At 35.6% G+C, this 17,937-nt stretch overlaps 1 protein-coding gene across 4 annotated transcripts in view; it reads left to right on the plus strand.

The window, feature by feature from the left end:
• CACNA2D3 (calcium voltage-gated channel auxiliary subunit alpha2delta 3) overlaps window positions 1-15,238 on the plus strand; it is a 467,172-nt gene extending 451,934 nt beyond the window's left edge. For all 4 annotated transcript variants that reach the window (XM_042799689.1, XM_032984346.2, XM_032984345.2 and 1 more), the window contains 3 exons: window positions 13,035-13,147; window positions 13,909-13,991; window positions 14,830-15,238. In XM_042799689.1, coding sequence (XP_042655623.1) covers window positions 13,035-13,147; window positions 13,909-13,991; window positions 14,830-14,922 — 289 coding nt within the window. In that variant the 3' untranslated portion in view covers window positions 14,923-15,238. The remainder of the gene's footprint in view (window positions 1-13,034; window positions 13,148-13,908; window positions 13,992-14,829) is intronic.
• Window positions 15,239-17,937: the final 2,699 nt, after the last annotated feature.

Below are 17,937 nucleotides of genomic sequence, written 5' to 3' on the forward strand. Positions count from 1 at the left end.
CTGGAAATAGCTACTTGCTAAAGAAAAATGTTTTTTGTTTACTGGTGTAAACTGGCACTATTTCTGTAGTCAGAACTACACTAATGCCAAACACACTTGGTATGGGGTTTAAAGGTGATGTGTTGCTTGGAGATGTGTTTTGATTTGGTATTTGAATTTGAAGTCTTTGGCTAAATTAGCATTTCAATGCTATTTGCAGTTTTATGAGGTATTGCTCCAATGTATTAGCCAATTTTTAATACAAGTAAGTGTGTCAACCAAAGTCCTTCAGCAATTCTCACTGGTTACGTTACCAGTTTTTGCCTTCTCATGATCTCAGCATTGCAAAGTTTGATTGCTGATACTTAAAAAGCACTAAAAATGTCTAAGGAAAGCATCCTTAGAAAGACAAAGTTATCATTGTAAATTAGAAAGGATGATGGCTGTTATGATGTTTGACCAGAGGAAGCGAACTAATCTTTTTAGTATATCTGCTCATCTGTTTGTAGAACAAACAAAAAAAAAGTTTTCTCTAATTGCAAGTCTCATTTTTACATGAAAATTCAGCTTCATTTAGGAAAATACCGTTAATTTCAGCATTAACTCAGGCTGCTATGAATGTGGGTATAGAACTTCTGTAGGCACAGCATCTTACTCATCTGACTATACATTAAGTATATATTTTAAAATTTCAATGTTATAAGGAAACATTTGAGTGCATGGTTGCCAAATTTGCATGTTCAACTGTAAAAACTGTGGGTATACAAATCAGGCAGCAGTTGCACAGTCAAATGCTTAAAAATCTACTCTTTTAACCTCTCCTGTTCATGTGTGATGACATATTGGACTTGGGTGCAGATCAAAAATCTGGCCTTACTTCCAATGAACCAGAGAGCAAAGCCTCCTTCTCTGATAATAGCAGCACTCATGGGTCCCCAAGGTCAATACCAAAAACCCAAAGAAACCATTTTGTTCCCAGGTGATTCTTTGTGCATAGTCTTAAGACACAAAATAAAGAGAAAAGTAAATATAAGAAAGCCATATTCTTACTAGGGGAGAAAGAGGTATGTAGCTACAGTCATCCTAAGCCTGGGAAAAACTTATCTATGTGTTTTAATTATGCAAGATGGATGCACGTGGTCCCTTTACTTTGTTGTGTATTACATATAAGTTGCCTGTTAACTTGACAGGAACTACTTATTTGATTAAACACCATCCCATGTAGTGTATATTTGGCCCATTGGAGTGTTAATAAGCAGACAATCATTTAACAGGGAAAACCATCAATAAACCAAATTCCTTCTGTTGCTTTCTTATAGACTGGGCATTGAGTGCTCTTCATTGTCAATATAAGGAGGTTAATGACAGTGGAATTATAGTTCAGGATGACACTGAACACTTCATGTAGATTTATAATAGCAAATTTCAGACTTGTCCACTGAATGCACTTATTTGGCAGTAACAGATAAATAACAATACAAATTAGATTCAGATTGTTCAGGGCATGAGTATATTAATGTCAGGAAGAGTGCAATCTGCAGACATTAAAATGGTAATGGTTTTTAAAAACCACTTACTCTTCAGACGTGCCACCATTTGCTAAAGTATTTCTGCATTTATTTCTTATTAGAAGCTTGCCAAACTGCTGTACTTGATCGTGTTTGAAATGTGTAAATAAATACACAGTTCAATTTCCCACGAAATAAATACTCATTTCCCTTTTCAGATGTAGTTAGTTTACTTCTGAACAAATCAGCTTGCCACATAAAACAAGCAAAGCATCAAGGGACAATTTCTTCTCCTTTGGAGCTCTATCTATGTACATCAGAATATCCCTGTAGATTTCCTGGAGTAGTTTGGGCAGTAAATTATAGTCAGTCTTCTAGCAGACATTTTCGGTTGTATTCATTTTACTGTATCCATCCTATAGGACCCTGAAAAAACTCGAATGTTCTCTATATTTCACCATACTTTGTTTAGACTGTATGTTTTTGCATGCTTGCTTTTTCAGCAACCATGCCAAGTACACGTGATATCATGCACACAAATTTTTTTGAGCTATGCCCATGTTGAGTCACAGGTGTGCTATAGTCAAACTGCTCACTGCTGATCTTGGCAATGTTGAACAAATCTTAATTTTTGAGAGCTTGCTTAGATGTGTGTGGAAGTCAAGGAGTATCTTCAAGGGAAACTCAGTATCATACATGACTCAGTAGTCATGACTAATTGTCAAAGTCTCAGCAATCAAAATCTTAGTCTATAGGATCATCTTGCACCTCTGTTTTGAAAATCACATCTTCCACAGTTGCAGAACACTTCTGAGTCTTTATATTATATACTCAAAAAGTCTTTATATTTGTGGCAACAGCAGCATTGATAGAAACTTATTGTAGCCAAAACCCCAAAATTCTAGAAGATCCCCAACAACTTTTTTTCCTGTCCTTTCCTTGTAAAAAGCATCAAATTATGCAATTTAAACTGCTAGAAGTGTTTATTAAAGGTCTCTATACTTAGTTTAAAATCCTATATTGTGTGTGACCCACACATCTCCACTTCTATGCTGAGTAACTTCCTCTTCACTCCAAAGGCAATTGTGATTATAATGTTTGTCATACAGGTGCAATTTAAAGTCATTCTATGGGTAATTTAACTCTACCCTTTGATAATGTATATTTTGAATGACCAGTTCAGGAAACACTGTAAATTACTATTTTCATTTAAGAAAATATGTATATAAAATAATAGGGCAAGACATATATGTTGCCAGACAGGTCTGTGACTGCCAGTCATTAGTTTAACAATCCTTCAGATAGTTTTCAAGGGTGGGTTTTTTGTTTGCTTGGGTTTTTTGTTTTTACATAGAGAAAGATTTTCAATATTTTATTTTGTTTCAGAACTTTTTTAGTGTGCTTGTTGAATTCAGTAGTATTGTAGCTGCTTACACACAAAATGCCACCTTTTATTGAAAATAATCTTTCATTACCATCTCAGTTTCTGTATCGGTGTTCCGCCAAAAATTGGAACCTTGGAGTTTGTTTATTTAGTTGACATAACCATGCAAATCTGTATTCAGATTCTCTCTCTCAATTTGCTTGACATTGTAATAATCATAAAAAAGCCAGAGATTGAAAGAATCACTATGGATAAAAAGAAAAAAAGTATATTTTATGTAAAACAAATTCTGTCATAGTTTCAAAGGGCATTTTTAATTGTAAGGAATATGTATTGAACAAGATGGGGGTTCTATAGAAGGAAGAGAAAGATGAGGAAATGTACAGTGGTCTTTTATTGCAGATGTGTGCAACTTTTTCATTAGGAGATTTCATAGCACTGACCATGTGGTCCATCTGTAAGTACTGTCGAATCTTGGAGACCCATGGGTCAGCTTCCTAGCAATTCAATCTATTAATGTTGTCACTAGTTTTGCTGTAGGCTTTTTCTGACAAGTAGGCTGAGACGTGCTCTCTCTAACTCCCCACTTCCCTGCGTATGTCTTCCAAATGAGCCTAGAGATGAATTGCTTGAGAAGTTTCTAAATAAAACTTCTGTATGGGAAGGTGGTGATCTCCACCCATTCACTATTCATAGTCAAGCTCAGTGGTGCTATCAAATGTAAATATTACTCTCCTTAAAAGTTAACATGATTTTACATTTTGAACAAGCAGTAATAAATATTAACCAACTGATAGATAGCGACTGACACGATGAAAAGATGTTTGTGATGACAGTAGATTTAAAAAGTTGTATAAATGCCATAATCTATAGAGTTGTATAGTATTGTATATATCAAAGATGGCTTGGAATAAGAAAACTTATTAAAATTAGAAAACATTGCAGTGATTTTTTAAAGCCAGACACACTTGTGAAGAATAGCTAATACTAAGAAATTAATTTCCCTTCATAATATATTCATATTATATTATCGTCCAATTGATGAAAAACAATACAAACATGACTTAGGCATCTGTACGTGTAGCACTTCTCTTTATAAAGGATTTGACACCTTAATGGATATTTAATAGCCTTTAACTTGGAAAACCAACATGAATCTTAAGATTTGAGTGCCATGAAGGGAACATTTATATATTATCTAAAATATTATAGAGTTTTAACTAGTTATTGAGAAGATGACATGCAGTGGACTTAATTCTTTCAGATGTGGTCTTCTCAAGTTTTGTTTACAGAAATCAATTAACAACATCCTTGCAAAGCACACTGTGGGTACATCTGATGAGCACATTATTTCTAGGATTGATTACAATTTTAATGTGAATCTCCTGACCATCTCTGCTTTTTATACTTCAGTCTGGGTTGCGTAGCTCTTTTCTACAGCCATATCATCTTTGTAGATTTTGTTAGACCTAAAGCTGTGGAAAAGAGAATGTGGAAAAGACAATGTCATGTGACATTTTTGAGCCTTCCTAAATTAGAGGAATTCAATTGTCTTTTTAGTATTTAAATTATATTTAGAATCTATCTTAGAAATCATCTAATATTTTAAAAACATTATCTGAGGCATCTCTCAATACAAACCCCAGGTACTTAAGTAGGGCTAAAAAAACTCTGCTAAAAACTCTTTGGCTAACATGCTATAGTAGAACTGCATTTTCCAGTCTGGATAAATTCTCAGACCTGTCTATCGTTGTCCTGCTAGCCAGGTGCCTCTGTCAAAAAGCAAAGTCCAAGCTTTAAGAGACCTCTGATACGATTTGCTTTGTGCTGATTACTATATCTCCTCTGTTGTTCATTGTGAGCAGTTTATCACAGAATCAGGTACCCACTCTGCCTATGGAGACCCACTTATGCCACACTCTCAGCTTGGGTTTGTTCAGGGGTATGGATCTTGACTCATATTTAAAGTTTGTGGCATTTCTGAACTTGGTTTCTTTGCAGAAATTTTGCAGTCCATTTTAAACCTAGTGATCTGAAACTCTCCATTGTCTTACATGATCATAGGGGCGGGTGGCTGGACTAGAAGATGTAGGAGCATTTTCAAATTCCTCATTACACAAAATACTTTTTTTTTCATTCTAAAGCCTGTAAACTCAAAGCTTTTGGATGTTTGTAACATTTCTAATATGCAGTTGGTAAGGTACACTTACCTGAGCATCAGTTATTTGAGAAAGCATCCCCCTATTGATAATGAAAGAGGAATGGCACTTCTGGGGATACCTTTCTGAAATAAAGTGTTTGCCAACCATGCCACAGCTCTCTGAGGTTGCAAGCCTTCGACAGACACCGGAAAGGTGAGGGTGATATTGTTCATTTAAATCCTTCATTCTAAACTTTGCTTGGAGTAGATATGTTTATACTGACACCAAATTGTGCTACAGTCAGTCAGGCTATACGTGGTAGCAGCATTTTCCTAGCATGGGGTCAGGTTACAGGCCTGAGGCTGAGAGTTTATCTGTCTCTTTTTATATGAGAGAACCACTAGCTGCTTTTTTTCATATACTTTAACTGCTCCAGCTCTCAGAAATGTTGTTATTGGCCTATATGTTATTTTTATAAATTGCATTAAGTATATTCCATTCTCTATCATCATTTATCTGAAAAAAAAAAAAAAAAACAAGTAGCCCAACTTGACTGTGATATAAACATTTCATTCATTCATTTAAAAAAATGTGATAAGTGAGAGAAATGTGGGTTGGAAATGTAGCCAGCAGCCTGGAAAGCACATGATAGGAGTTGGGAAACAGCACAGCGGATATCTGCACTTCAGTTGAATGCTTAAAGTTTGTTCCAGACCATTAGGGTTGAACATTTGCAACCAACAGTTATGTGAGTAACACGTAAGTGCACAATATTTTCCATTTACTGTACCCTGGTGCTGGTATGGTTTTTCTTTCTCTAAAAAATAAGAAAGATCAAATTTGACAGATATGAAATGTAATCCCAAAGTAACGACTAATCTTAATCCAAAGTACTCAGACTTCATTAATGCAGGTTTGCACTCAAAAAAATATGCTGAAAGGCCCAGAGGGAAATGGCTCAATTTGGAGACATGCTCAAGCAACAGAGCGCCCAGTGGGGGCTATCTGAGTTGAGTACCATGGAAATTCAGATTGTTTTTTCACATCTTTGTGCATGTGTTTAGTTTGCCAACTTGAAAATATTGCCCTCAGTTTATTTCAGTTCAAACTACTCACAATGAAATTCTTCCATGCTTTGTAGGATTCATCTGCATGGACAGAACAACTGGTAGCAAAAAGATCTTTTCTATTGACTCCTAAAAATGATTGATATGTTTATGTTTGTGCAGGAGTGACATATGCTAATGCAACAACGAGATATTATTCTAGTCATAATTTGAATTTTAAGTCCTGCAGTCATCACTCTAACATTAAACAATAATACTAAAATATTCTTATGGTCACTACAGAAACAAATTAAAAATATACATATGGATTTTTTCCCCCATGAATCAGGCTGTTAAAGCTCCTGAACATGAAATTAAAGATGAATCTGAACAGCAATTTAAATATTTATATGATTAAAATCCCGCCTAAGTCATGTCTTTATCGTGACCACATACTTTACTGCATAGCATCTGTTGTCATTAGCACAGATACAATAGCAGCATATTTTTGTAACATTAAAAAAAATGCATACTGTTTGTAAAGTACACCATATAGATCAATAATTCTTAGTACTGAGCAAGTGTGTTTTAAAACAAAGCACAATAATGCACTATTTCTGTGAGAAAACAAGAATTAAGTTTTAACTGGAAACACACAGCATTGTTTTTAAACGAGTTAAATTGATTAATATTGGTGCTGCGCTCAAATCATCCTCAAATTACAAAGAAATATCTTCCATTCTGCAGGATAATGTGAAGATATTTTCTCTACATTTTTTGGTTCCTCAAGTATAGTTTATCCTGTAAGTATCTTTAAAGTTCCATGCTACTTGTCATTCATTTTGTTCCCTCAAACACTTTAAAACCTTTGCAACTGAAGAAAGAAGGTGAAAATGGATCTGAAAATCCAGGATTTCTGAATGTTCTTAGGAGATTTATTACCATTCTTTGTTGTTGAAACAAGTCATACAGCAGTGTCACTGGCCACCAGCTAATGGCAGCATGGTTGTAAACCAGGAAAAGAAATATATTTCAGTGCAAGTGACCAATAAACAATGGTATTTGAGATCCTCAGACTGATCGGTCTAAAATAACAGTGTCTTCTCTAGAGCTGTTTGGCCCACCCTCAGTCCCATATAAAATATGTTGCATTCAATACATTTCCTTAAGATTGCATGTGTCTGGGGCTATGTAAGCGGCTGCTTATTAGTAGGGAAACCTCAGGTCTGTGTTCAGTTTATATCCTATCCAAAACTTAATATCAGTGGACAAGGAAATGGATTATCTCTCCTGCATGGAAATAGAGACCAAGCTGTTTAACAGTAATATAGATTTCCTTTAATAGCAGATATTATAGTCAAGCAGTAGAGAGTAAACAACTTAAAGGTTAAGTTTGCTTAGCTGGACAAGACACATCTCTCGCATGTTTGAAATTGAATTACCTTAGCTTTGCCTGTTGTGGATCTGGCTATGTTAGGAAAGAAAAGTTGAAGCCAGCAGCATTTCAGAGACAAGATGTTAAGCCTACCACATACAGAGTTTGCACTTTATGATTCAGGTAGTTGTAGTGAAGGAATGACCTGCATTAAGCAAGGAAATAAGTGACTTACAGAACTGTGTGATCTTCAAGTTGTCCAGTACACTGATCTTCAGGAGATACAGAGTCTCATGACTACAGCAGCCAGGAAGAAAAAAGGGTCAAGCTCTGCCTTGTTACTGCTGTGCCTGTTTTCATCAATGTGGGAGATACTCTGAAATCCCTATGAGGACAGACTGCAGAGGCACCACAACAAAGCCACCTGCTGCAGCAGCTAATAACTTCTTCCCTCTGTCCCTTTCCCACAGATCCCTGCCTTTTCCCTCCGTTTTGGAACATCTCCCTCCTTTCCAGGGAGGTTTATCCCTCTCCCAGTTGCCTTACTGATACTTTGCCACCCCAGAGGTTCAGATGCACATGTATGGAATGAGGGAAGTGCAGCAAGGGTAGTGTCAGCTCAGTCCCTACTCCTCTGTTGTCTTGAGTATATCTTCTGATTACGCCTCCTTACAGGAGAAAGTAATTCTCATAATAAGAAAAAGAGCTGACATTTTTGAAATTAGGTTGTTCTTGTGGTTTTTTTCTTTAAACATAGTCTGTGGAAGAAATTACTATGATAACAATATATTATAACTGTGTGAAAACTTTTATATATACAGGAAAAAGGAAGAGATTCAAATTGGAAGAAAAGCCAAGTTTGAATGTAGTGTGCTGGCTCTCTTAGAACAGGTGTTGTAGTCTGCAATTAGCTTTAGAGATCACATTTCACTGGGTTCAGGATGTGTTTCTCTGCAGGGTCACTATTAAGCCATTAAAGAGAAAGAAAGACCCTCCTGCAGAGGATGATTCAGATCACCAAAGCCAAGCTCCTGCTCTGAATTATCCTTGAATAGTCTGGGTCTCTGCATGTACTCTGTTCAGAGCTGGAGATGATTATCCTTCTAATGTAGCAACCTGGGTTACATGCATAAAGGCAGCTGGCGTGACTGCCCTCCAAGATTTGCATTACAGTCCTATTATGATGCTTTCCAAATTCTAGGGTATCTTAAGAAATTAGAAGGAACTGGTTCTCTGTGGGAAGAGTCATTTAGCCACCAGACACACATTAAAAGTGTGCTTTCTTGTCATGCCTTCATAAGCACAACTTTAGCAAATACAATTGTGAATGCAGCAATACTTGAATTCCAAGTATTTTCCTGCTTCATTCCACAATGAAAAATTAATTTTCAATTAATAGATTAATAAATAATTGACTTTTTGAGAAAATATTTATTATTTCCAGGTAAAACATGAAGCTGTGGGGTTTATTTCAAAATCAGTTTGTATGGTATTTGTGCAAATGGTTTTATATGGGCCGATAAAGAAGTAGATTAGAAAGAAACAGATAAAGCATGTGCAAAATGAAAAAAGTTTTGTGTAATGCTCTAACCCAAAATACAGACTTCCTTGCAGATTTTCTCTCTATTCTTATGTTTTCTTCATTAACAAAATAGTTTGGCATAACTAGATTTTCTTCCTCCTTCTCTTCCTACTCCTTTCAAGTATTACATTTCTTACTTCCTCACCTTCCCTGCAAAGTAAAGAAGCAGTTTGTGTTCAGGTCTATTTTAAGCCTCTGAATCTGCATATCAAATAAACCAAGCTAGTTCCTCAGTGGATGAAAGATGGAAGAGAAATTAATAGTAAAGTTCTTATAGACTTAATGTGGCTTCAACGTAACAGGAATCACAACAGTTTATTCCATTTTATATATGGAGACATATGCATGGCTTTTTCTGTGCTGTAACTGTCGAATGACGGTGATGATATTGGTGTAAAGGAAAAAGGTTCAAATCCAAAGATTTACATTGCTTAATACAAAAAGAGCTTTAGCCTTTAAACATGAAACATTCTCTATAAATATTAAACTCAGACTATCAAACATAGACTTTCTTTTGATTGTTAAACCAGCAGAAAAGTTCAATAAACCCCCTTATGCTGTCCCTGAGAGTTGACTCCCATATTTCCAGTGACACAAATGACAGCCTAAGCCAGCAGGTGTTTAGAAATGCTAATTGTAATATAAACTTTAAAGACTCACAGTGAAGCTCACTTAAAATACAAGACCATTTTCATTACTTTGTCAGCAACTTTCTTTATTTCCCACTGCAGTCATGGAAGCTGTTTTGTTAGAGGTTTTTCTCCCATGCAGCTGAATCTTGGCGTACGCAATGGAAGATTTTGCTGGAATATTTCAGTATTTGAAAGACTTTGTTCTGCGTGGGTTTGTGCACCTTTTGTTTTCTGTGAATGTTCAGTTCCTGAGACTTACTGGCATGAACATTCACTGAAAATGAATTTCAAAGGTTCATGTCACCACGGAAACTGAAAGTTGAACTCAAACAGAAGACCTGCTCCTGGGATGGTTGTGTGCTTTATCCAGTTTGGGCATGGAAGCAGTGCCATGTGAATAGTCACAGAGCAACTGCAGTGGTTGTGACTGGCAGAAACTTCTTTGCCATTGATCTAGTGAGGGTAAGAATACCTCATGACTGCAATATGATCTTAAATTACAGCAGAAGTATAATTTGCTTGTGCACATTCTATTAATAGAAAGAAAGCTCAACTAGACATAAAATATTTTTGTCCTTAATTATTTGTTTGGCTCAATCTTTGTCTTCAGTCCTCTGTCTTCACTTGTTGATATGTTAATCCTTTGCCTGTGACCTCACAAGTCAATGACTGGTGAGTACATGAACTTGGATTTACAACTTCATTTCAAGATTATGTTTGAGAATTGTGAAAGGGAAAGCATTTGTTTACTGCTTGTGGAAGATAAAATTTTCTTTTAGATTTACTTCTAGTATGGTGAATGAGAAGCTAGTTGTCCCACTTTGCAAGATATTAGTTAAGCTGTTATTATGCACAATGGAAAAAAATGCAGCAGTGAACCAAAAGTTTCTTTTTATGGCTCTTTAGATGGCAGTCACATGTTCTGTGGCAGTCACCATAAGGTTAGACATCTCACAAACATCTGTACTAGTTAAACAGACTGTAGATTTATAAGAATATTCACTGTTTGGTAAACTGAACCAGCGTAATTAGTCAATATCTATTATAATTCCTAAAGTAGACATGTTTTTTGATTTAATCTATTATATTGCTCTTTGCAGTTCCTTTAATTCATAACTTCCATCAATCCGTGCATATACTGCATTCCCCAGAATATCAGGTCTAGTAAAATTTTCTGTATCCCTTAATTCCTAGAAAACTTCATAGTTTTTGACTGTTTAGTCAGAGAAGCCATATAGTAATTTACTCAGCATCATAGTTCTGCAGTGGAAACTTTCTTCTGGGTTAAAGTACTTTCTTATTTTCATTCCAGCTAGGTGAAGTGATAGGAAAAGCTTCCTTTTTTGTTTTTTTACTTCCCCCCCACGCCTCTTATTTCAGGAAGCAATAGCCTATACTTATGCCACCTCAGAAAAGTGGGGTGAAAGAAGAAATGAAATAGGAAATGTGTCCACCTTTCATGAAATGGCACCTTTAAGCCTGGCTATGTGGTACAGGCTTCAATATTCACCTGGGGGCAATGAAAAGGGGCTATCACAAAAGGACTTGGAGTCAGGTACACCATAGGTACAACAGAAGAGTGATTACTCCCTTCTCATCAAAAAGAGAAATTAATCATTCACCATCCAGTTAATTGTTATAACACTTTATGCCCTTCAGGTCCTTTTCTGAGCTAGTTTTAGAGATACAAGAAATAAAAGTTTCAGACTGCACAAAATCCAAATTGTGCCAGTTTCTGGGAATAAAATTAATATTTTTTTTCTGTCTTTTACGGTTTGATTTATTCATAACTCTTTTGAGAAATTCATGCAGTACAATTTTGGTGTTATTGTCTGTTAAAGATTTTCTCTCCTTTCCTTTTGTTGGCCCCATTTCTCCCACACACAAATCCACAAAGCCACAGATGCTCCATTACAATGATGTCAGTCTGCTCCAGCTGTTTGGTAGGTACATTTATAAAGTTCAGCCTTTTACGTTATGCCATAAATGTATATTTCATGTATAAACATTAAGCTAACATATTGCAGATCACTCTAAGTGTAATTTTAATGGAAGTTCACTAAGTTTAAAAAATGCTGAAAAGTGTTTAATCTTTCCGTTGGTAACATTTTTATAGTAAGTTCTCCAATTTTTTTTTTTTTTTTTTCTGGAGCTAGGCTTGAAAATTCCCTGTCCCCTCTGTTATTTCTCCTGCTGTGATCTTTGGAAAAAGCAGGGAGTTATTTTAGTAAGACAATATGTATTTTAAATAAAGATGTCTGAGGGAAAATATGTATCTCTCCACATCTTGTTGCTCAAACCCTCACTTAATGTTCTGTACATTTACCAGCATACCACACTGGAAAACACCTAATTCCTGGAATTGCCAAACTTCAATGATATTTGATATGGCAGATATTCTGTTGTTACAATATATAAATTCTGACAGATTGTTTTAAAAATTTATCAACAATTGGGTCTGAGCCTTAAAGCCTTTCTTTCTATTGTGTCCTGAATTTCAAAGAAAAGGCTAAAGAGTGCCTATTTGGCTCTGCCTCCTCCCCCCTTTTCTCTTTGGTATGTGCTTAAATGTTCAGCTCATTGCAACTATGTGGATCACTGAATAGTGCCCACAGGATCCTTCCCTAGTCTCCCCTGGGTGCTTTCCTTCTTACAAGTAGTGTCTTTATTTCTTGCTCTCCTTTTGAGTTGCCTACTTTGTCTTAATTTGAATGTGGCGCTGAGTTATCACCATATTTGTACATATAGTCGACATTATTCTAAAATAAATCTCACTTAAGGAAGATTTTGAGGCTTAATCTCTGTTTTGTTGGCTCAGTAATAAAATGACTCTCAAGAGGACAGTTGAAAGCTGAGATCTTTCTCAGTAGTTCATGTTGCTTCAAGCAAGACCTAGAGTGCATAAAGACCCTAATGTGATTGTAGAGGCTAAAGTTTGGGACTGTGAGTTATCACTATGTGGCTGCAGAAGAACCTTTGTTAAATTTTCAGATCAGTTTCATGTGTACTTAAAAATTCCAGATCATAAATACATAGCTAGGCATTCATAATAGAGCAGAGATTCAGTATTAAAATCTGAAAAAGAAAAACTGGATAAACTCCTTGGTAATTCACTTGTGTCCCAGTTCCCACATTAACGTATCAGCAGTATAAACTTACCTGTTCTGCTTCACCTGTGTACCTTTCAGCATCTTGTACATCTCAAAATGGACAACCATATTCTGTGAACTATTTCTACAAGGTGTGGAGATACAGTACAATATATAAAGTCAATGATATTTGTGACTATAATATACGAGTTGTTGACAACGTCAAAAACCCCAACAAAATCTGTTGCTCAGAGACACAGATAATGTCACCATTATTTGATTTCTTTTTAATTTGCAGGTCTTTTGTTATCCAGCAAATCCCAAGCAGCAATCTCTTCATGGTGGTAGTAGACAATGAATGCTTCTGTGATTCTGTCCCACCAATTACCATGGCACCTATAGAAATAAGGTATATCCTTTCATTTGCAAAGTTGTTAGAGGGAGATTCAAGATACAAATATTGAAAAATTTCTTATTATGTAAAACTTGTATTACATGACTTATCCATTATAAAGTCCTGGGGCTGTTTGAAATTAAACCAGCTGAGAATGCATTCTTACTTATTTTGAAGGAGAATTCACAACAACACAAATGAAGCAAACACATAAGTGCATCTTTTAGTATCAGAAGGTCATGATCATCTTTAGATAGCTGAACATCTTTCCGATAGGCCCTAAGTAGGTAATTTCCTTATGAGAATGGAGTTCCTGATATTGGAATTTATAAAACTCTTTACAATATAGGTACCTTTTTATTTTAGAGTTGTACTAGAGTATTGAAAATGTTTCAGAATCCTGCTTTCCAAAAATATAAAAATATAGCAAAGTAAATATATCACTTGATTTTTAGTTGCCCCACTTTTGTGCTCTTCTGCAGCTCAGGATATTTGGAATTTATCAAAACTAGCCTGCTGTGTGCTTTTATTGCAAGTTTCTGGAAAGACAGGTTAGAAGTGTAAGCACAAATGATAATGGCTAAACTACAGATCACTGTAGAGAAAGCACTAGAATTACCTTATTTTTCTTGTGTTGGCCACACATATCACCTTGAGTTTATGATGGAGAGGGAGGAAGAAGCTGAAAGTTTTTCACTGTATTCATTTCAAAACACTCACATAAACTCAGGACATTAAAATGCAATGCTCAGAAGATCTCTCCTTAACTACCTTGTACATAATGAATCCCTTAAATGTGAACGTTTAAAATCTCAGAAGATAAGAAGACGCCCAGAATCTTGTCATGGATTTCACCCTGAAGTAAGTTTCTACCTACTTTTCCTTTCTTTTAGACTCTGGTAGATATTTCTTTAAAAAATTAGATAGGAAAATTATCTTCTAAGATGAAACATCAGGGATTATTCTGAACACAGAACACAATAGTAGGGGAAGTGAGTGACATTGTAAGTGCTGCAAATCTTTTTAGTACTCCTGTAGCCAATATCTTGAGTCCCTGCTTTTGTAGACTGTTTCATATCATGTAAGAGAACGTGGTAGGATATGAGCACAGACTGGCAGCCAGGAATATCTGAGAACTTACTTTGGCTCAAGCACCAACCACAGGATTCCTTATTAGAGATGGTTGGGAACTTCGGGCTGTTAACGTTTTTTGATTTTTTTTTCAGTAACTAGCTTCAGTATCTCAACTGTCATACTATAGTCATTATGTTTACACATAGTATTCATTACACATCCTTACTACTCTGTGTTCTACATAGTACTCTTATTTGTATAGTGCCAAGGAGATCTGATAGAAACCGGGACGTGATTACAGTGGCTTGTACAGCATATGTTCATAGACACTCATTTTATTCTGGAGTAAAATGCCTTTGATGGTATAATGCAATGTAGAATGAGACCTAAATATGGCATGGAGAGCACTGTGTTGTGTAATGCTTGTTAATCAAGCTCTCTTTCAGTCTACAATCTAAACTTGTTTAAATTAAAATGTGTACCTGTATTATTTCCTGAGTGTGTTTAGTTCATGGGTTTTGTTGTTTGCAACAATCCTCTTTTGCCTGTGTAGTTTGGTAAATAATCATGTGTCATAATTGAGCGTAATGGCTTGTATTTATTTTTTTTTTTTTTTTCCCTTTAGGAAAATGCAAGAGAATGTGGTGGTGTATCAGGCCTTAGTGCTAAACCTTCTCTTGTTCTTCTTCCTCTGCTGTTGACAATTTTCTCAAGGTGACATTGACTGATGTGTTCAATTAGCATGCTAATACATGGATAAACTGTGATCTGGGAAGTGGTGCAACATAGAGGACATGAAATATAGTCAGAGCATCAGCATTTCATGATTTTAAACTGTTGGTGGTATAAATTCTTAAAGATATGTTGAAAAAAGATTTATCTTTTTACTTTGCAAGTCATGCAGATGTGGATTTGGCATATGGTAGTCATGATTCATCAAAAAAGGACTTGGTAGATAGAGGTGACCATTGCTTTGTCCCATTGGAAATAATTTAAAACCGTGTACTTTTTCAATAAAGTATATTAAAATCACAGTTTCAGAGTGTATTTTAAGTATGATAATATATTTTTTCCATTAATTAATGATGGGAAGAGAATATAATAAATGGAAGATATTTTCTTATGCTTTTAGCCTATTTCTGAAAAGATTCAGGGAAGAAAATGTGGAGTTAGGTTTTGTAATAAGGCAGAATAGCTTTTATTAGCAAGTCAAGGAAACACATGTGAATGTATGAAGCTGAGCAGGTAATATGCTATGCTGATTTATAGTGAAGGTTTGGTTTCTGGAAATAGCTATAAAACATCTCGGCCACATTTAGATGGTGAGCCAAAGCCTGATTAAAGCCTTTTCCCTAAGTTGGCCAAGCTTTAGATCAAATCACTTGATTTGGTTGCAGATGGCAAAATTAAATACTTTTCATCTGTTACAATTTGTGGGAAGATATGTAAGGTAACCTATATAAAAGGATGATACGGTTCTGTTAGTGTTCTGCCCTATAGATGCCGTGGTAAATTAGGAGAAGTTCGTTATGAGGAAATTCATAAGCAGAGAAAGTTTGACTTACATCTGCATCAGCAGAACTCATGATGGTTTTCACTGAGAATTCATTGAGGCTCACCCTCAGTGGGCAAAGATCAAGACTGATACTTTTTTATTCTAGGCCTTACATTATTCTTTGTAAGGGAAACAAGAAGAAAACAAGATTTCTGAGACTTTTAAAACCCTATACAAAGAGGGATATTTACCCTACCCTAGTATAATGAGTAAATTCCTCTTGTAATTGGTAGTAATGTCCCTGTTGTGGATATGTTTGCTGGAGATCTTGGTCTTAGAACTATGTTAACCTCTCAGTTTGTCTTTGGAGTTTTATATGAAGTAGAATGCTACCAAGACAACAACATGACCTTCTAACAATATAATTCATTAAAGGCAAAATAAAATGCCACTGTTCCAAATCTGGTGCTTGAAGATTGAACTTTTGTGATTGGGACTAAGTATGTTTTTAGCATTAGATCAACACTAAGCAGATTTGCTATGTATCCTAGGTGAGAATAGGGAGCTAAGCCACTGAGAGGGGCTCTGTTTTAAGGAATAATATCCAGCTTGTAAGAGGAAGAACTAGTAAAATAAAATTTCCACTTCAGAGCTTTAACGGGTTCGTAATGCACTGGTACTTTCTCTGGTTCTGAAATCATACAGATCTTTGTCTGGGCTCACAATTTTCCTTTCTTCACCTTTTTTGGTTAGGACTGTTTTGCTGCAGCCTTCTCTGTCCTTCCTTGTTGGCTTCAAAATCATTCACTATGGGAATAATTTTCCAGCTGACATTCAGTCAATCTGTTGTCCTAGCGACATGCTCTGTTTACTAAGCTAATTGGGAATTCAAGGCATTTTCTACACTTGGACTGACACAGATATCCTGCAGTTTTTTGCTTGTTTTTTCTCTGAGCACCATTCCCCCTTCATTCATTCCCCTCCATCATTCTCTCCAAAATTATTCTCAGTACGTTATTTATAAAGTATTTTATTTCTTGACTTTCCTTATGAATTTCCAGAATGTGCAACACTACAGCCTCATAATGCTTTTGTATGTCTGGTGCTTGTTCTTTCTCAATGCAACTTAAATGGGAAATGTTTATAAACCAACACAATCCAGGTGATTTTTCCTTGTTAGTAGAATGTGAAAAGAAAAATCTTTCTCATTAGAGCCATTGAAAAGCTCTGCATACAAATGCCTATCCTTTCTGATGTATAATTCATCATTGCTCTTACAAAGAAAAGAAATACATTAAAGAAGAAAATTTATTTCTACTGAACCAAGATGAAAATGCCTAATAATAATTCATTGTTAATTTTGGAAAGAGCTGGACAGTTTTGTAATTAGAAAGGAGCCAGAGAGTAACAAGAGAGATTAAAATATGACAGTCTAAATTAATATTGTGAAAGAGATTAAAATATGGATATGTAAATGAATATTGCTCAGAGAAATGTGACTGTTCATTTTCATACATTAAGACAAAATTACAAAGCAGAATGTATTGGTGTACTCAAACAAGCTACTATGTATAAAAGAATAATTCAAATAAGTTGCTAAGTGTAAAAACACTTTTTATGAGTTGCCATTTCTTTGCTAATTAAGATGTTTTTTCAATTTTGTATTTAGAAGTTTCCAATCCAGTATGAATTCAGGTTCATAAAGCCAGTAGTTTAGGAGAAATGGAGATGTTGCCTTGGGTTCACAGTTGTGGATCTTTGCCTATACAGGTCCTCATATTCCATTGAGTATGTTCAGTTGTTGACATTCATGTTGCTTTTTCTGGATTTCAAACATTAGTCACGAGTGCCTGAAACAGATCAACAGTAGGCCAGTGATAATGTTGTGAGATCTCTATTTATTTGAACTAATTGGCTGCATCTATATTAGTAAAGTGAGTGTGTCTGGAAACATTTCTTGGCACTGAGGCCAGCTGGCTCAGAGTAGCATGTGTATATGCTTAGTAAGATCTCTTGGTCTCCAAAACGGAGTAGCTGCAGTATGAACAGCCTATGTCCAAACAGAAATGATGATTATGGGGTTTATGTGACTGAGCTAGCTGTCACAGGCTGAAAGCATGCCAAGGGCTGTTCAAAACAGTTTTACAGAAAAGCTCATCTCATTCTAATGAATATGAATATTCCTGACTGTTGTTAAGTTTACCAGTCAGTATGTCATCATTAGCTCTGAAACAATGA

This window comes from Tyto alba, unplaced genomic scaffold, assembly GCF_018691265.1.
Source record: "Tyto alba isolate M040663 unplaced genomic scaffold, T.alba_DEE_v4.0 Super-Scaffold_3, whole genome shotgun sequence".
In the NCBI taxonomy this organism is placed as follows: domain Eukaryota; kingdom Metazoa; phylum Chordata; class Aves; order Strigiformes; family Tytonidae; genus Tyto; species Tyto alba.